At 36.6% G+C, this 12,085-nt stretch overlaps 1 protein-coding gene across 1 annotated transcript; it reads right to left on the reverse strand.

Annotated features, from left to right (window-relative positions):
- Nucleotides 1-2,453: 2,453 nt before the first annotated feature.
- Nucleotides 2,454-11,868, reverse strand: LOC104230322 (ent-kaurene oxidase). Its single transcript, XM_009783089.2, has 9 exons — nt 11,639-11,868; nt 11,315-11,538; nt 10,464-10,624; nt 4,271-4,432; nt 4,018-4,158; nt 3,669-3,923; nt 3,409-3,570; nt 3,129-3,323; nt 2,454-2,927 (listed from the first exon to the last, which is right to left on the reverse strand). The coding sequence occupies exons 2-9, from the start codon at nt 11,469-11,471 to the stop codon at nt 2,616-2,618; spliced, it is 1,545 nt and encodes a 514-aa protein (XP_009781391.1). The 5' UTR covers nt 11,472-11,538; nt 11,639-11,868; the 3' UTR covers nt 2,454-2,615.
- Between the last annotated feature and the right edge of the window lie 217 nt (nt 11,869-12,085).

A 12,085-nucleotide genomic window follows, 5' to 3' on the forward strand; every position in this document is an offset into this window, starting at 1 on the left:
GACCAAACATCCCAACCAAGTTTGACTAGGTAATCTGTATGCCTACCATGCGCTATACCTTTCCATCCTTCGTAATCGGATTCCGCTAAGCTTGTATTTGCAAAAGTTGAAATATTACCTATGGCTAAACAGATTATGTGTATCTGCAAATACACATACTCAAATTACTATTCAAAAATACTAAATTTAGTATTTGCAAGTAAAGAAATACTATGTTTAATTGTTTATGCTCAAAAGGACCGAATATTATGCACTTATTAGTGATTTTTGAAGTGTTTAAAACTTGCACCATTCCAATTTGATACACTCTCTTCATTTCAATTAATGTGTTTTACTCTTTTTTCATCTGTTACAAAAATTAAATTTTTGTATTTCGTAAGTTCTTAACTTTTGCATTTCCATCTTATCATTTTAACACTACTCCCTTATAAGAAAAGAATGTCATAACATGTCTAAGAACATTAGATTCAGAAAGTATTTTGTAATATGTTATACACACCTTGGTTAAAGAGCATAAAATCCAAAAAAGTTCTTTATATTTTTAAATTTCACGTTCAATTAAATTAAAACACATAAATAAAATAGGAGTACTAAACATGTATCAAAAGTATAGAGCACTACAGAGAGAGAGAGATTATGGTGACTCATTGCTAGTCCTATGTTTAATGCAGGAGCGAAGAAAATACGCGTTCGGAACCCAATTGTGATCTTTTTGGACAAGTGTGACATAAATATATGTAAAACAAAAAAAAATGACCATTCTATATATAACGCAGTTTTAAACGGTGCTATACTGCGCTATACATATAAGTGTTGGGTGGTGCAATGGTTAAATGATAGCTGAGAAGTTAGCTTTGGCCTTGAGGTGTTGGGTTCGAATCCCTACACAAGCATTCCTTTGACGGCCAGCACCTCAAGGCCAAAACTAACTTCTCAGCTATCATTTAATCATTGTACCACCCAGCACTTATATGTATAACGCGGTTATTAAAGACGTTATACATGCAATTTTAAACCGCGCTATATTTTGATGGCCAAAACACCGTTAAAGTATAACGCGGTGTAAAACTGTATTATATATAGAATGGTCACTCTTTTTTTTTTACACATATTTATGTCACACTTGTCAAAAAAGACCGCAATTGGGTTCAGACCCATCCAGTAAGACCAAATCACGGAATGGTGCAAACATTGGTCTGATATTTGTTTTTGTTTTCACTATCGTTTTCTTATAATTTCAGCCTGTCTTAGTTTCAGAACTACACACAGAGATATGCCAAACAAACCCGGCAAGCATGAGGCCTGTCCCTCTTGCTTAATCCCAGAAATTGTATAACTCATCACTCATCTGATGTGATCTCAACTCACTCTGACTTGTAATTTTATGCAATTGTCGCTTTCACTGCTGTAGTCTAATGAAACCATTTGGAAAGGAGTGACTTCAGTCCACTGCCTCACCTTTTTCTATTGCCTTATTTGTGTAAGAATATACTCCATATGATATGCTTTCTGGAGCATTCAATTGTTTTCTGCCATTTTATAGAGATAAGTATATATTGTAAATTTAAACCCTCTATTCTAGTGAAAATCCTAGGTCACTTATATTCATTACCCCTATATTTGAAAATCAATTAATTCCTCTAAATCAGTCTAGATATCCCTATTTTATGCAAGATTTTTCATTGTCTGGTTGTTTAACTATTTGATCTTGAGATATAAGGAGATTTATCCTAATTAACATGAAACAATTAAAATAAAACTCTGTTTCTTTTTATTTCTCAATTACTTTACAAATGCTAATTATATTTAGAACGACAACCTAAAAGTGGATACAGGTAATAAAAAAGCCACATTAAGACCTAGTCCGTAAACTCTCCGGCCATCAGCATGTGGCAAAATCTCAAAAAAAAGAAAAAAAAAACAAACAAATTCAAACTAAATGCTAGGTGTGCCTCTATCCTTCTCCACTTAAATACTAAGAATTCAAATCCATGACTTAAATACTAAGGATTCAAATCCATGACGTGGGTCTAACTCACACATTATATGTTGTGCTCTTACCACTAGATCAAAGCCCTATAACCGATGACATCAAGGTGCGATATTTCTTAGTTAAGTTTAACTCGATTTTTATGGTTTAAGCTCAAAAGTGTCTACTTTTGGCATAACGCCAGGATTCAAATCCACGACGCGTGTCTAACTCACTCATCATATATTGCGCTCTTACCACTAAATCAAAGCCCTATAACCTTGGGCGTTGAGATGTGATATTTCTCAGTTAAGTTTAACTCGAATTTTTAGGGGAACCGTTAGTTTTATGGTTTAAAATCAGAAGTGTCTTCTTTTTGGCATAACATAAGGACTAGTCATGTTTAGCAGTACATATTAAGGACCAAAACCACTTTGATCATTTTCTCCGTCCCTGAAAGTCTATCTCAGTGATCATTGATCCATAAGACTCAAGTCTGCAACTCTAGTATTATTATCGTAGTGAGTTTAATTGGATTAAGCTGGAACTAGAGAAGTTAAAGTAAGAGGTCTGCATTGATAACAAAAGCTATCAAACACAAACTAGCTTCCCTATTACAGAGATGACAGTTGTAAATCTCAAGGCATCATTTTCTTGGCTTGATATTAGCTTGCATTGGATGAAGTTTATGAGTAGTAAGACCCATTGTTGCAACATTTTCTTGTTCCCCATCTTTTAGACTCCATTCAAACTCTTGTATCAATCTAGCAATAGTTGTGCAAGTAATTGTCATAGCTTGAAGAGCACCAGCACATACCCTTTTTCCACCTCCAAATGCCATTGTCTTCTGTAATTCCATTGGATCATACTTTCCATCAAGAAATCTCTCAGGCTTCCACTCTTCCGGACTCTCCCACATTCTATTGTCCCTATTGCAACCGTATATATTTATAGCGATCTGCATATACAATGTGTATAAATAATTTAGATTATCTGATAATAAGAAATGCAAGGTCAGGCTGCGTACAATAGACCCTTATGGTCGAGCCCTTCCCCGCGCATAGCGGAAGCTTAGTGCACCTGGCTGGCTGCCCTTTGCTGCCCTTTATCTGATAATTAGAAAGGAAAAATTCACAAGTACTATGAAAAGGCTAATTACCTCAGCTCCTTTAGGAACATGGTACCCTCCTAGCTGTGTGTCTTCGTGGACGTATCTTAAAGGAACTATAGGTACAGGACTATGTTTTCTCAAGGTTTCGTGAAAAACAGCACATAGGTACGGAAGTTGGCAAAGTTTGTCTTCTGTGATCTTGTTAGATCCACAAACATTTTGTATTTCCAAAAAGAGTTGTTCCTATGTGATTAACAGTCATGAGATACAACTAACTTTGGAGAAAAACAAGGCAGGAATAAGAAAAATGGCGAAACTATGATACTACCTGCCGTTTTGGATCTTTGGCCAATTCATACATAGCCCATTCTGTGCTCACTACTGTGGTGTCTGATGATTCAATAATTGCCTCCCAAAGCAACATTCGGATTTGCTTCTCTGTTAATGTATTGGCTTCAGACAACAAGTAGTCAATATAACTGTTCAGTTCCTGTATATACATTCCGCCGATTTAGAAAATTAGCAAAGGACCAAAACATAATTACTGGAGTGGTATATTTATATGCTTAAAAGGAAGAGCAAGATCACCTCTCCTGAATTAATACGTTTTCGTTGCTCCATAATTAGGGCCTTCATCACGGCTTCCCTGCGCAGATGTTTTCGCTGAATTCTGTTCTCAAAGCTTTTATTAGGAACCCATTTTAGATAGGGGAAGAAATCTCTCCAGTCCACATCAATCGCACCCTCCATTATATCAAGTACTAGGGTCTTCAGTACGTCCTCTCTTGGCAATGTGGCATCGAGTTCCTCCACATAAATAGACTCGATATCCTTTCCCAAAGCCTGCAAATAAAGTTAAAACTTTCAAATAATTGAGCAGATTAAAAGAATTGCCAAAACCACAAATTAGTAGTGAAACTGAGTTTGAAAAACTCACTTGTTTCATTGCCAAACCAAAAAGTTCTGACTGGAATATCTTCCTGAGATTTACTGCTTCATGAGGATACTTCCTAACCAAATCATGCAGTTGCTTAGACACATTTTCTATCAAAGTGTCCCTGTGGATACGGTGGCGTTTCTGCATATTAAGCGGAACTTCCCGTTAGAAATCTAGTATACGAATCAAAAGAAGAGAACCAAATGATAATGCAAAATAATGAAATGTGGAGGCCAATTTCTAAATGACAAACCTGGGCATTTGGTCCTAGAACATTGGTCAGTACGTGTCGCTTCACTGTCTTGTGAAACTCATCATAATCACTTATTGCAACTATACTCTTGTCACAAGTTAGGATTTTCAGTGCATTTGTTAGCTTTCTTGTTGAGATGGCTGAATATCTAGTCACCATAGCCTAAAAAGATGAACAAGCACAACAGCAAAATTTCAAAAAATTTATCCTATCATTCATTATGAGTACAGATATGATAAGCCACACAAATTACACAACAGTGCTTAAAAAACAATCATCAAGCATTACTCTATGTATTGGCTTTACATCAACTTATTGGTGATCTTGATATTACCTGTGTCGTTCTAAGTAACAACTACTTTGGTATTGATGCTTCTACTACATGATAAAGGACTATTATACTTGTTAGGACCGAAAAAAACAGGTATCATGCGGAATCTAGCAAAACAAATCTTGAACGACGATAAATCATACAACAAGAGAAATATACCAAAAGAGACACAAACATTTAACGTGGTTCAGTCAACTGACCTACGTCCACAACGAATATGAGCAATCCACTATAATAAAAAGAGAGTACTAAATATCGAGAGAATAACCTCAAGAAGAGGCAAACACAAGTGACACACTAACACTTGTCCCGTAAAGTTCTCCCCCTAAACACGACTCTCAAGCCCTCTATGACTACATTGTGGATGCTACTGAATGAGAAGGACGGATCTTCAATTTATAGAACTCCAAACTTTTTCCTACAAGAAAAAGGACTAGCCAAATACAGGAGAATTATAATTACCTTAATTGGGTTTTCCTTTTTGTAGAAGGAAATTATAATTCTCCTATATTTGGCTAGTCTTTTTTCTTGTAGGAAAAGGTTTGGAGTTCTATAAATTGAAGATTCGTCCATCTCATTCAGTAGCATCCACAATGTAGCCATAGAGGGTTTGAGAGTCGTGGTTAGGGGGAGAACTTTATGGGACACGTGTTAGTGTGTCACTTGTGTTTGCCTCTTCGTGAGGTTGTTCTCTCGATATTTTGTACTCTCTTTTTATTATAGTGGATCTCCGTTGTGGACGTAGGTCAGTTGACTGAACCACGTTAAATGTTTGTGTCTCTTTTGGTATATTTCTCTTGTTGTATGATTTATCGTCGTTCAAGGTTTGTTTTGCTAGATTCTGCATGATACCTGATTTTTCGGTCCTAACAAGTGGTATCAGAGCGAGGTTCAAGATAGGTACATCTTGGCGGGTTCAGTTATAACCGCAACATATTTGACGATAATCGTGATTTTTGTCTGAGAAATTTGACCGGTGTGCTACGCACGTAGAGACAAACTTTGTGGTGGAGATTTGGAGATGCAACTTATTGAAGGCTATGTGAAGAAGGTGGATCAAGTTTATTTTGTCAGAAAATTCCGGCCAAGGGGGAGAATTGTTAGGTGTTTGCCATAATTTTTTTTCCCATAGTTACAAAACCCTCAGGTTGCTCCATATAAATCTCCTCATCTAAATCACCATGAAGAAAAGCAGTCTTGACATCCATCTGCTCAACCTCTAAATCTAGACTTGCAGCTAAGCCTAGAACCACACGAATAGAAGACATCTTCACAACAGGGGAGAAAATTTCATCAAAATCAACTCCCTTCTTCTGGCCAAAACCTTTAGCAACTAACCTCGCCTTGTATCTAGGCGCAGAGGTATGGTTATCTTGCTTTATTCTGAATATCCATTTGTTAGATAAAACTCTCTTACCTTTCGGCAATTTCACTAACTCATATGTGTCATTCTCATGGAGTGACTTCATCTCATCTTCCATCACTTCGATCCACTGATCTTTGTGAGTATCTTGCATGGCTTCATCATAATTTACAGGTTCTCCCATGTCAATCAAAAGTACATACTCATCAGGAGGATAGTGCATAGATTTTTGCTTCTCCCTTGTAGATCTTCTAAGAGAGGTTTCAGGAGCATTCGAAGTAGTTACCTGTGCAGGAATTGGTTGTTGATCAACCACAACTTCATCAAATGGAGCATTCATAACATCTACACCATGATGATCATTTTGATCTTGATCACTATCTCTATCATTGTCTTGGGTTCCTTCATGTGCAATACATGCCTTAGCAACTGAAACTGGATCAATATCAACTAAGCTGTCATTACTCTGAGAATCTATCTTCTCAGCTTTGTCAATATCTTCAATAGTTTGGTCTTAAAAGAATATTGCATCACGACTTCTAATAATTTTATTGTCAACTGGATCATAAAAACGATACCCAAACTCATCTTGACCATAACCGATAAAGATGCACTGCTTAGTTTTGACATCCAGTTTCGATCTCTCATCTTTAGGAACATGCACACAAGCTTTACACCCAAAAACTCTCAGGTGATCATAAGAAACATCTTTGTCAAACCAAACTCTGTCTGGGACATCACCATCCAAAGCAACTGTAGGAGACAAATTGATAACATAGGCAACAATGTTAAGTGCTTCCGCCCAAAATGTATTTGGAAGTTTAGCCTCTGAAAGTAAGCATCTAACTCTCTCAACTAGAGTTCTATTCATCCTCTCTGCCAAACCATTCAATTGAGGTGTCTTGGGCGGAGTTTTCTGATGACGAATTCCTTTTTCCTTGCAATAGTTATCAAAGGGACCACAATATTCACCACCATTGTCAGTGCGAATACATTTTAATTTCTTCCCCGTTTGTCTCTCAGCTAAGGCCTGAAATTCCTTAAACACGCTAAGTGCTTTTTAAAGGATACACCCAGAGCTTACGAGAATGATCATCAATGAAGGTCACAAAGTAAAGTGCACCACCTTTTGACTTTACTTTAAAAGGACCACACAAACCAGAGTGTACTAGCTCCAATAAATCGGGCTTTCTTGAGGGAGGATGGCTATGAAAGGAAACCCTTTTCTGTTTGCCAGCTAAACAATGTATGCACATTTTCAGCTTTGCTTGTTTCACTCCAGAAAGCAAACTTTTCTTGGCCAAACACGTAATCCCCCTCTCACTCATATGACTCAATCTTCGATGCCACAATTCTGACAAAGTATCACTTTCCACCAGATTTATTGAGTCATTAAGAATAGAGCCATGTGTCACATATAAATAACCAGACTTGACTCATCGAGCCACTACTAACGAGCCCTTGGTGAGCTTCCATTGGCCATTAAAGAGGGCATTATGGTAACCTTCATCGTCTAATCTTCCTGCGGAGATCAAATTGAAAGGAAAGTCTGGAGCATGCTTGACATCTTGAAGAACTAACGTTGAACCATTATTAGTTTTCAAACAAACTGTGCCAACACCAAACACCTTAACTTCACTGGCATTGCCCATTTTTAACACTCCAGAATCAACAGGAGTATAAGATGAGAAAAAGTTTTTTCTTGGTATGACACGTGAGGTAGCTCCAGAATCTACTATCCAGCTCGTCTCATGGGATATCAAATTGATGACATTTTCATCATAAGCAAAAAGAAGATCATCTCGAACAATAGCAACAACATTGATCTCGTTATTTTCAGCTTTCTTTCCTTCTCTAGTGTCTTGATTCAACTTGCGACAAAACCTTTTGATGTGTCCTTTCTTGCCACAGTGGTTGCATGTTATATTATAGTATTTGGACCTTGACTTACTTCTACTTTTACCTCTATTCCTTGAGCCTCTTGTTCTATGTCTCCCCCGGTCTTCAGTAACCAAGATATCTGCTTGTGAGGACGAACCCTGAGATATTCTCCTTACTTCCTCGTTCAACACACCACTCTTGGCATATTCCATGGTCACCTTACCTCCAAGAGCTGAATTTGTCAAAGAAACACGAAGAGCTTCCCAAGAGTCTGACAGAGTATTAAGAAGCCAAAGTCCTTGTATCTCATCGTCAAAATTAACTCCCATTCCAGATAGCTGATCAAGGACGCCCTGAAAATCATTTATGTGATCAAGGATAGGGCTGTCTTCCTTGTATTTAAAGGTCATCAATTGCTTTAGCAGAAACAATTTGTTGTTCCCGGTTTTTGAAGCATAAAAAGTCTCTAGCTTTTCACACAATGATCTCGCATGTATCTCGTTCACAATATGGTTGCGAACATTATCTTCAACCAATTGTCATATATATCCACATACTTGTTGGTGCTCGAAATCCCAATCTTCATCGAATATACTCTCGGGTTTATGAGCTGAAAAAACGGGTAGATGCATCTTCTTCACGAACAACAAGTCTTTTATCTTGCTTCTCCAAACATTATAATTTCTCCCATTTAAACATACCATCTTGCTCATATTCACCTTCATTCCGTAACAACCCGGATAAATAACCAAGGTTCTGATACCACTGTTATGACGAGGAAGAGGCAAATCCGAAAAGAAAGAAGATAAAGAACACCAAATTTTAACATGGAAAACCCTTCAAATCGAAGGTAAAAACCACGAGATCATAAAGAACCAAACACTCCACTTTTCATTCTAAGACCAAACATATAAATAGAAAGTATCATTGGATAAGAATGGTCGTGAAAGAGAAATTATTTGAGGTTGAGAAGATACACACTGATGAAAATCCTTCGGATATGCTGACAAGGGCGGTGGTTGCAGATAAACATGAATTTTGTAGAAATTTGGCAGGCATGAAGCCTGTCAATAGTTCCTCTACTTATAGACACATTTGGCCCCTTGGCTGGAGGGGGAGTTTGTTGGGAACATGCCCATGTTGTCCAGCCAAAGGCCCAATGGCCTAATTCTATTCTCTTTTGGTTTCCATACCTATTTGGAATTAGAGTCAGTTTATTCCTATTTTGAGTGAGTTTTGGCTTTAAGAGAAAGCACCAATCATGATCTATAAATAGGACCACCTTGGAGAATTATTCAATGCTCATTGATACAAGTCTTTGAAAAACTTAAGCACGTAAGAGTGGTTTTTGAGAGAGCTTTCGTCAAGAGAGAAGAGAGAAGAAAAATATTTGTTTTGCTGCAGATTTTTATTCCGACCAGCCAACTTCAAATCACATTTTCCGATTCGTTAACCGTTGGATCGGGATGAAAATTTGACTGAATGTTCATAACATCTTGGTCTTTGATTTGAACGGTGGAGATCGGATTTGGAGGCTCTTAACATCTGATTTCGAGCCTCGAACAACAGCTTCGTTTTTGTGTATTATACTCTTTCTTCAATTGATTAGTTGTTGCTCTTGTTACAGTTGTTGCTCCGTGTTTGGCACTTGTTGTGTATCCAATTTGAAGAACTTTTGTAACCCTCTTATTGTTATAGTAGAGCTTTTTGGATCTTTGTGATCTCGTGGTTTTTACCTTCGATTTGAAGGGTTTTCCACGTTAAAATTTGGTGTTCTTTATCTTCTTTATTTTCGGGTTTGCCTCTTCCTCGTCATAACAATACCATGAATATTATGATACTCCGTGTTTTATCTCAAGCTCTCCTCTTGCAAGGAAACTGGTGTACTTACTTTAAGCTCTGTGCAATAATGTTTGATTAGTTGTCTAACCTCAACATTAGTTTAGAAGGATCTTCCCATTCTTTGTATATTCTTTGTATTTTCTCCGATATTATCAGAAACTTATAAAGCCTCAACCATCTGTATAGTGAAAAATGGAATTTTTGCTGATACATGATCAATATATACCACGAATGAGGTGGTACACGACACTCTTTTGTCATATTTAGTATAGTGACTTAGACCACAACACAAGAAGCTTTTCCAATAGAACAGTTGAGGACTTTCCAGAGACCAATCAACATATAATCCAGGGATATATATAAACCAAATATGCAAATAGCAGTTGTCTAAACCACCAACTACTTCACCTTCATAGTATGGCCTAGTCTTTACAAAGAGGAACTGGGGAATGCATTCCCTTTAGCAACTATCTAGAGGTTGTGGATGCTTACTTTATGTTCGATCATATAGGTAAGCAGATTCTAATATCCTAATTCAGTGAGACTGGATTGAAGCTTTTCTAATTCTAACTACTTATTAGAAAAGAAGCATGTCCAAGTCCAGCTGAATTGTGTGGTCTGAAGGACCAAGTTTATCTGTCTATATTTCTCCGTCAGTCACTCTCCTCTTTCTGCTTAACATTTTAATTTATACTATATTAATAAGTTAGGGTTCAAACTGCCTTTATTTTTGGATTAATACAGTAAAGAGGTTTGAGAGTGGCTATTTCGATTACCTCCTTGGCAAGTTCATTAGTATTGAGGACAACAATTGTATTGGCGCCGGTTTTGATGGAATAGATAGGTCCATAGGTTTCAGCCCAATTTGTAAATGTCTTGTGGGGTTTTTTCTCAGTAAGCTGCAGTAAATTCCCAATCACTGGTAACCCTGGAACCTCTGCACCAAATTCACACATATTTCTCATCAGCATTTACCTATCTACATGTTATATATGTTACAGCTAACTCTGTTATACATATTGTATCATTTAACTTCAATCCATATAATCAGAGGCAGTATCATTTAACTTCAATCCATATAATCAGAGGCAGATGCAGCCTTTGTACAATGGATTCAACTGATCCTAGAATTTTCGACACGGAACATAAATATAAAACATCACTAAAACTTCAACAAATATCAAATTAAGAACCCATAATTTTAAAAGTACAATAAGTTAGTCTAAGAAGCTTAAAGATTGAACATATTAAGCTCCCGTTTGGTCATAGATTGTGACAACCTTTTTTCATTTTTTTATTGGAAAACATTGCTTGTTCATGGAATATGATCAGTTTTTGAAAAAATATTGAATTTTTTTTTCAAGTTCCCAAATCCGGTTAAGGGCAGTTTTTGGGAGAAATTTTTCTTGCGCTCACAAAACTTCAACATTTTTTCAAATAAAATGCAGGTTCAAACACAATTTCTAACTTCCAAAAATTATTTTTTAACACAAACTTCAAAAACTCTTTTTCAAGTTTTAACCAAATCTATGTCCAACGCTACCTAAATTTAAATCTTGGATTCGCATTTGCAGATAACAAAATGAAATGAAATTGATCACACAAGATTCAGAAGAAGTGGAAATACCTGGCAAAGGTGGAAGAAAATTAGAAGATTTCCTCTTTTGATCATTAACATACTCTTTAAGAAACCATAGTGAAATCCCACCAAGAGCAACTGCTGGACCACCTATTGTAATAGCAGTTCCTAACGGCACTGTTTGAAGATTCAAAATTGCATCCATTTACTCTACTTCTGTTCTCAAAAAACCACAAGAACAGCAGGAGAAATGAAAATCCTCAAGCTGAAAACTGAAAGTATAAAGAGAATAGTAAGAAGAAGCAGAGTAAAGTTGGTAAATACGGCTATGCATGGAATAACAAGTGTCGATATAAACAAGAAAGTTCTTACCTTTTGGAACTTGATACCCCCAGAAACTGATGAACAAGAAGACAGAGAGAAGGGTCTTTGTCGTATACTTAACTTGAGTTATGGATCGAATATACCAATCTTATTAATTATCATAAAAAGTTGCAATATTTGGAGGTTTCTTTACAGGTATAGCAATCAAATAAAGGTAAAAACAGAGACCATCTTGGACGATCATTGTTGTTGGTGGTGGGTGTTTGGACTGGCTAGACATGTTCTGTCCCATTGGCGTGTTTGTGTGTGCGCATATTGTAATAGATATATATGTATCGCCTTTATCTAAAAAAGGTAAATTGGATTAAGTACATGCACAATCAAACCTCTCTATACCAACCTTGTTTGTTCCGAATATTTTTGGATGTTATAGCAAAATACTATTATAGAGAACATATATCATAACATAATATGAAAATTGGTTCCGAAAAAGTT

The sequence above is a fragment of the Nicotiana sylvestris genome, chromosome 4, assembly GCF_000393655.2.
Source record: "Nicotiana sylvestris chromosome 4, ASM39365v2, whole genome shotgun sequence".
NCBI classification, from domain to species: Eukaryota; Viridiplantae; Streptophyta; class Magnoliopsida; order Solanales; family Solanaceae; genus Nicotiana; species Nicotiana sylvestris.

What these genes read in the sequence shown, in the direction of transcription:
- LOC104230322 (XM_009783089.2), bottom strand. Translation starts at nt 11,471, where the DNA reads ATGGATGCAATTTTGAATCTTCAAACAGTGCCGTTAGGAACTGCTATT. An exon ending in CTAATGAACTTGCCAAGGAG is followed by an intron (nt 4,433 to 10,463) that starts GTAATCGAAATA and finishes TCATCTTTTTAG; the next exon opens with GCTATGGTGACTAGATATTC. An exon ending in TTGGTTTGGCAATGAAACAA is followed by an intron (nt 3,924 to 4,017) that starts GTGAGTTTTTCA and finishes CTTTATTTGCAG; the next exon opens with GCTTTGGGAAAGGATATCGA.